Raw genomic sequence first — 7,584 nt, 5'->3', positions numbered from 1 at the left:
GACGAAAAACGAAACAATATCGCAGAACGAATCGCGGGCGTAAATCGCGAGAATTCGTTGATTTAATTTGACGAAGTGAGCCAGGGATGTTTTAGTAAAAAACTGTTGGAAAACTGAAGAGCACGAGTTGAACGTATCGCAGCATTTCGAAGAATACCGGTCGAAGAAGATTGCGGCGGAGCCTCATGTCGAAAAGTCAAAAAAAGGGGGGGGGGGGGGGGGTGGTTGTTCGTCGGGTTCGAAGTCCGAGCGAGGCGACGGCCAGTATATGCCGCCATCTCGAGTGAACTCCGAACGCTAAGAAGAATCCTGAACATTCTCCCCGCCCTCGGCGATCGTTGTCGTTGAAGATTCCACTGGAAACACCGCCAGTTTTGAAGTTGGTCTCTTGAAGGTTGAAGTCGCCGTACAAAGTGTCACTACTCGGGTGAGGCCATCGGATCCGGGGTGAAGCTCGATCACTCGAGCAAGCGGCCATCTTGAAGGCGGAAGTCATTCATCCGTAATTAGCACGAGTGAGCCGAGTTGGATTTCGTGCGAAGGATGACGCCATTTCGAAATTGAAAGGCTCCTTTGAAGGTACTCCGTTGACCATCGCTGCCAGAAATGTTGAAGTGTGGCTTGAAGAAATTGCCAACTCGAAAGTCGAGATTTCGGAATCGTAATCAGCGATGGTTCTGGCACAGTTGTCAGCGCCTCTCCGGTCGTGAAGTGGCCTGGTGTAAGAGGCGAAGTGTCCTCAGGGTCGTCCGACAATGGACAAAGTAGCCTTGAATTGAGAATCGCCTCGACTTGCGTAAGAAGAGTCGTAAATTCTTCATACGTGAGCGAAACGTCCACGATAACCCGACGAAGATGAAATTTTGCAGATTTTACCGCGGCCTCCCACTTTCCACCCATGTGAGGTGCGGCCGGAGGATTAAAGGACCACGTTGTTCCGAGGTTGGTCAGAGAAGTGATTGTAGAGTTCATTTCTGCTGAACCAGCCCTGAAGAAAGCTCGAAGTTCCGCGTCAGCTCCGATGAAGTTAGTACCACAGTCGCTGTACAATGTGTGGCAGATGCCTCGCCGTCCTGAAAACCGCCGATACGCGGCAATGAAGGCTTCTGAAGTGTAGTCGGTGACGAGTTCGAAGTGGACTGCAGAAGTTGCGAAGCAAACGAAGACGGCGAGGTAGCCCTTGTAGGTTTTCGCTGCTCGTCCGCGCCAAGTCTTTATTGTGAAGGGACCTGCGTAATCGAGACCGGAGTGAAGGAAGGCTCGTGAAGGCGTGACTCAGGCGGGCGGAAGTTGTCCCATAAGCTGCTGAGCTTGAAGTCCGCGAAGTCTTGCACAGGTGATGCATCAAAGAATGTGGGCGCGAACCGGAGCTCGGCCGCCCAAAATCCAGTACGACTGTCGAAGATAGCTCAAGGTGGATTGCGTGCCACCGTGAAGGGTCCGGGAATGAGCGTCAGAAATGACCAACGCTGTTAGTCGCAACGTTCGTGGTAAGATCGGGGGGTGTTTTGCTTCGGGCTGCAGGAGTGAATGCTTGAGTCGGCCGCCCGCTCGGAGGGTTCCCTGTTGATCGATGAAGGGGGTAAGGTTGGCAAGAGGGTTGCTCTTATGATGAGATCCTTTCGAAAGTATTTTCAACTCAGCCGCGAAGTATGTTTGTTGCACGAGATGTATCCAGAAGTGTCTTGCCTCATCCACGTCCCCAGGGGTGAGCGGGTAGCTCATTGAGGTGCAAGGAAGACGTCTGAAGCGCGCGACAGCTCGTTTACACACTGCCGTGATTCGAAGGAGTTTTTTTAGTGAAGAATAACGTCCGAGAAGGTCCCAAATCTGTCGGTCAGGGTCGGAAGTAGCGATTAAACCGAGCCCCGGTCTTAGTTCGAGGTCGGCATCCGAGAAAGGGTCCGGTGGAGCGTTGGGCCACGATCTTCGTGGAAGGGAGAGCCACTCAGGCCCGTCCCACCATAGTCGATGCTTTGAAAGTTGCCGAGGAGTCATCCCGCGCGACGCGCAGTCCGCTGGGTTTTGTTTTCCTGCGACGTATCGCCAGGTTACCTTCGAAGTGAGCTCTTGAATCGAGGCAACCCGATTTCGGACGAAGTCTTTTCATCGTGAAGGATGCGAAGTCATCCATGTCAGGGCGACTTCAGCGTCCGTCGAAAGGGAAACCTTCATACCTCCTCCGACAATTCCAGCGTTCTCTGAACGCTTGACATCAATTTTGCCAGTAGAAGGGCTGCCGACAACTCAAGTTTCGGTATTGTGAGTCGCTTGAGAGGTGCGACCTTGGTCTTTGAACAGACGAGGGTGACGGTTGTTGTCCCATCGGCCGAAGTCGATCGAAGATAAACCGCTGCTGCCATAGCATGAGTGAGAGGTCACTCAAACTCGCTCGAAACCGAAGCCATTTTTCTTGAAGTTGCACCGGCAGTTTGTTATCCCAATGAAGCTTTGCCAACTACAGTTCTTGCAGGAAAGCCTTCGCTTTGACTGTGATCGGTGAAATGAAGCCTAACGGGTCGAATAACGACGCCGTCTCCGAAAGAACGGTCCTTTTTGTAACGTCTTGATGAAAAGATGTCTGAAGTGTGAACTTGAAGTTGTCCTCGGTCGAATTCCACACGAGGCCGAGAAGTTTGAGGTTGGGATCTTCCGAATTGATCGAGACCGCGTCCGTTCGGGACTCTGAAGTGACGTATCGAAGGGCGTCCTTTACGTTGGCTGACCACTTTTGAAGTGGAAAGCAGCCGCGCTGACAGATTTCTTGAAGTTGCCTTGCAGTTGTCTTGAAGCTCTTGAAGGGTATCAGCGCCCCCGAAGATATCATCGACATATCTTCCCTTTGTCAAGGGCGAGATAGCCAACGGGAAGTCGTGACCGTCGTCTTCGACGAGTTGAAGCATGAGCCGGATGGCGAGGAAGGGAGCGCAGCTCAGTCCGTAAGTCACCGTTGTCAAACAATATGGAACGACTTAATTATCAGAGTCGACCCATAGGATTTGTTGAAGAGCCCAGTCGTCCGGGTGGACTGCGATTTGTCGAAACATCTTTATTACGTCCGTCGCGAAGATGAAGCGATGGCGTCTAATCCATAGAAGAACGTCGGCGGTGTCTTGTTGAAGTTTGGCCCCGGTGTGAAGAATATCGTTGATCGACACGCCGCTTGTCATTTTGAAGGATCCATTGAAGACGACGCGAAGTTTCGTTGTGGTGCTGTGGGCGCGAAAGACGCCGTGATGCGGAAGGTAGAATCGTGATCTTGAAGAGTCCGTGTTGGTCGCACGAGCCATGTACGATAGCGTTTCGTATTCTCGAAGGAATTCGTTGTAGAGCTCGGGATACGGATTGTTCGTCGAGAGCCGCCGAAGAAGTTGATGAAGACAACGTTTTGCGCCAGCAAACTGTTGTAATATATGTGTTTATTATATTTGAAGAAAGATTTGTGTACAGGTGCGCTCTCGGTGAGCCTCGCGTTCAGACTAATCCACACGGATCAACGGTGGTTCGGAATTGTATATGGTAATTTGGGCGTTGCCAAAATTACCATCTCATACACACACACACTCATACACGCATACATCGTGCGACGCCTTTTCCAACACTCCCACTCGGCGTACGATGTACACATTATCATACTACTCGCATATGTTCACACATTCAAGCGCTCGATATTTTTCACGAATTTGTCGCTATGGAGAGCTTTTGTAAAGACATCGGCTAACTGGTCGTCACTGCATACATACTGCACTTGCACTATTTTGTCTTTATTTGCCTCTCTCACGTAATGCAGATGCACATCGAAGTGCTTGGTTCTGGCGTGCACTTCCGGATTCTTGATTAGTCGCAGCGTACTTTGATTATCGATGTTCAGATCAATTGGGTCTCGCAACTCCTTTCCAACGTCCTTGAGGAGCTGTCTCAGCCAACACGCTTCACGCGCACCCTCACAGCTGGCGGCATATTCCGCCTCGGTAGTGGAAAGTGTGACTTTCTTTTGCCTCTGACTTCTCCAAGTGACAGCCCCGCCGCCTCCCATGGTGAAAACGAAGCCTGTCGTCGATTGTCGAGTCTCCATGCCAGCAAAGTCTGCGTCAGTATATCCGACGATACCTGTCGCAGAATTGTACGTGATGCCAAACTCTGAGGTCGATTTGAGATACCTTAAGACTCTTTTGACTGCATTTACGCGCTCAGTGCTGGGTTTTTCAAGGAATCTACTGGCTACTCCCACCGCATACGCAATATCTGGCCTTGAAACCATCGCAGCATACAACAGTGACCCCACGACTTCACGATAAGGAAAAACACTGGCGCAGGTCTCTTTTGCAGCGGTCAATCGAATGTTTGCATCAGACGGCGTGCTTGACGGCACAGCGTTCACCATGTTGAATTTTTCGATGAGTTTTTCGATGTACGATTTCTACCCGATACTGAATTTTCTGTTGTCTCTGTCTCTTAATATCTCAATTCCGACATAATATCGACATGCTCCAACGGTCATTTCAAAACAGCTCTGCATATATTCAATCACCTTTTTCAAAACAACGCCACTCTTTGACAAGATGAGTCCATCGTCTACATACAACAACAGAAATACATCGTGTCCATCCACTCTCCCACTGAACACACATGGGTCTGCTGTACTGGCCACGAAATTAAATTTTTGTAAACACGAAATGAATTTCTGATTCCACATTCGCGAGGCCTGTTTCAGTCCGTATAAATTTTTTTTCAATTTGCACACAAAGTCTTTACCTTCTATATCAAGTCCTTGTGGCGGTTCCATGAAGATTTCCTCTTCAAGTTCCCCATTTAAGAAAGCACACTTCACATCGAACTGAACAATCTCTAAGTCGTCTTGCGCGGCGATACACAACATGATTCGAACCGAATCATATCTCACCACGCGGGAGAAGACATCTGCGTAGTCAACTCCTTTTCGTTGTGAGAATCCTCTCGCTACAAGACGAGCTTTTGCTCTCACTTCGTTTGACCCTGGTGCGCTTTTCACTTTGAACACCCACTTGCATGTCACTACATTCTTGTGCGGCGGTCTTGCAGTCAGTTCCCACGTCTCGTTCCTTTTGAGAGCATCGAGCTCCTCACATATGGCTTGCCGCCATTTGTCAGCATCTTTAGAAACCATTGCCTCTTCATACGTATTGACTTCTTCGATGATCGCGCTATGTCCGTTCTCTTCATATCGATCTGGTTCATATATATATGGTCTCAAGTTGTAGCGTGCTGCTCCTTCACGGGCGTCCTCAACTGCATCAACAAAAGTTTCTGCGTCGTTTTTATTATCGTCAACTCGCGTGTCTGCTGGTCTATGGTTCTCTTCGTCTACAGCGTCTTCATCAGCCAGGACAACGATGGGTGAGCTTTCTTCCTCGGACGTAGCGACACAGTTTTCGTTGATCACAGCGTCGCAGCTCACAATTATTTTTCTTTTGCTTGGGTCATACAGTCTGTAATTCTTCGCACTTGACTCGTATCCTACGAGGTACATCTTTTTGGCCCTGGCATCCCACTTTTTTCGACCGGTCTCCTTGGGGACGTACACGTACGCTTCCGAGCCAAAGATTCTTACGTGGCCCAGATCGGGCTTAGACTTAAACCATAGCTCAAAAGGAGTTTTTGATGGATGCTTGGCGTTGGGGGTTCTATTCAGGATATACACCGCTGTGCGAACGGCCTCAGACCACAAGCTCATGTGTAGGCCGCTGGTCAGCAACATCGTCCGGGCAGACTCTTGGATGGTCCTATTCTCACGTTTCACGCGGCCGTTTTGCTCAGGCGTGTAGGGTGATGTTCTTTCGTGGACAATCCCTCTCTCTCGCAGTACTTTCGACATATCTTCATTCGTAAACTCCAAGCCGTTATCCGTCCTGAACGATTTCACCCGATTTCCAGTAACGGTTTCGACTGCACTGACTTGCTCTTTTATTTTACTGACGACGTCAGACTTCTGTACTAGGAAATGCACGTATCGAAAACTTGTGGCCTCATCTTTTACCACCAGGATGTATCTGAATCCTCCCACTGAGGTCACATGCATTGGACCACAAGCGTCCGCGTGGAGTCTTTCTCCAGGTCGGCACTCACGGATTTCGCAAGATGGGTGAGACATGCGGTGCATTTTTCCCACAACACAGTCCGCACAGAAGAACTTATTTTTCGCGACGAATGATACTCCATTTACACTGTTTTTGTTCACCATGTTCTGTATCATTTTAAAACTCAAATGTCCCAGTCTCTGGTGCCACCTACTGCACGATTCAGTGGTCACATTGTATGCTTCGCATAATCGATCTACTTGCAGGCCTAAACGATGTTGATTCATGCTGTCTTTGATACCGACAACTGCTATTTTTCCGTCCGAGAATCGCACTTCACACTCGTGCTCTCTCTCGATAACAACAAATCCGCGAGACGTCACCGTTCCCGTCGAGAAAAGGTTCGGTCCTAGACCGGGCACGTATTGTACCTTCTCTAACACACATGAGTCCCACTGAAAACCGTTCCACATCGATGCATGAATATTGCCCACGCCATGTATCGGTAGCTTGGCGTCGCTCGCTACACGCACATATCTCCCGGTCGGTGTCTCGTCGAGCTCACTGAACCAATCTTTTCTACTCGTCATGTGCTGCGTCGCTCCTGAGTCAACGATCCATACGTCTTTCAGCGGGCTACTTTTGATTCCATTCGGCATTGCTACGAAAGCTGTCTCGTTCTTGGGAAAAATACAGGCTTGGAAAGCCGTGTAGCTCTTGGAATTTTTTTTGTCTGTGTGCTCGTTGTTTACATTTTCGTTCTCTGAACATTCTCGATGCCAGTGTCCCGTCTGTCCACATTTATGACACTGTGATTCCCTTTTCCTTTGCGCGATTGGTTTGTAATCTTGTTGTCTCGACCACGGCTTTTGTTTTCCTCTTGCTGCGAAGGCACCGTCTTCAACGGCCTTGGTCTTGTTTATTAGATCCTCTTCTTGCCGTAAGCGAGCTAATAGGCTATTGAGATCTCGACCCTCTCGTATGTTGTACCACACCGTCTTGAAATTTTGAAATTTTGGCGTGAGGCTACTGATTATTCTTGACATTTTAATATTATCAGATAGCTTTTCCCCTTGATCCTCAATCTCAGCTGCAAGTTTCATCACCTTCGAGACGTATGTCGTTACAGATTCGTCCTCGGACATTTTCAGGGCGAAATATTCTTCATAAAGAGTCATCACACTCACTTCACTTCTCTTTTCATGAATAGCACTCAGTTTTTCATAAATTTCTTTTGCTGAATTGCATGTTAACACATTCATTGCTTGGTCGCTTTCCAATGTTGCAATTGAGATGGCCATCGCTTTGCCATCTTTTTCGTTGAACTCATCGACTTCTGCTGAAGTCGCGGTTCTTGCAATCGTCTCATGGACGTATTTGTTTAGCTCTTTTCCACGCAATATGGCGTCCACTTGAAATTTCCACAATTTGTAATTGCTCTCATTGAGCTTGTGGGCAATATTGGTCGACCCTGTGTCTGCCATTATTTTTATTCTTATTTTTACACCGACTTCGACGGCCACTAGTT

The 7,584-nt window shown here is 48.7% G+C and overlaps 1 protein-coding gene across 1 annotated transcript; it reads right to left on the bottom strand.

Moving 5' to 3' along the window:
* Positions 1-297: 297 nt before the first annotated feature.
* On the bottom strand, positions 298-2,363 carry LOC124299586 (uncharacterized). The gene is made up of 4 exons (XM_046752853.1): positions 2,178-2,363; positions 1,366-1,563; positions 584-1,212; positions 298-478 (listed from the first exon to the last, which is right to left on the bottom strand). The coding sequence occupies exons 1-4, from the start codon at positions 2,361-2,363 to the stop codon at positions 298-300; spliced, it is 1,194 nt and encodes a 397-aa protein (XP_046608809.1).
* Between the last annotated feature and the right edge of the window lie 5,221 nt (positions 2,364-7,584).

Source organism: Neodiprion virginianus, chromosome 3 (genome assembly GCF_021901495.1).
Source record: "Neodiprion virginianus isolate iyNeoVirg1 chromosome 3, iyNeoVirg1.1, whole genome shotgun sequence".
Taxonomy (NCBI): Eukaryota; Metazoa; Arthropoda; class Insecta; order Hymenoptera; family Diprionidae; genus Neodiprion; species Neodiprion virginianus.
Note: the sequence above shows the minus strand (reverse complement) of the source record. Positions and strands in the feature narration are given on the sequence as shown.

Coding starts and splice junctions, on each gene's coding strand:
- LOC124299586 (XM_046752853.1), bottom strand. CDS start 2,363: ATGGCAGCAGCGGTTTATCTTCGATCGACTTCGGCCGATGGGACAACA. Junction 1,213..1,365: donor TTTTGGGCGGCCGAGCTCCG/GTTCGCGCCCAC, acceptor TTCACAATAAAG/ACTTGGCGCGGACGAGCAGC. Junction 479..583: donor TGGCAGCGATGGTCAACGGA/GTACCTTCAAAG, acceptor TCCGCCTTCAAG/ATGGCCGCTTGCTCGAGTGA.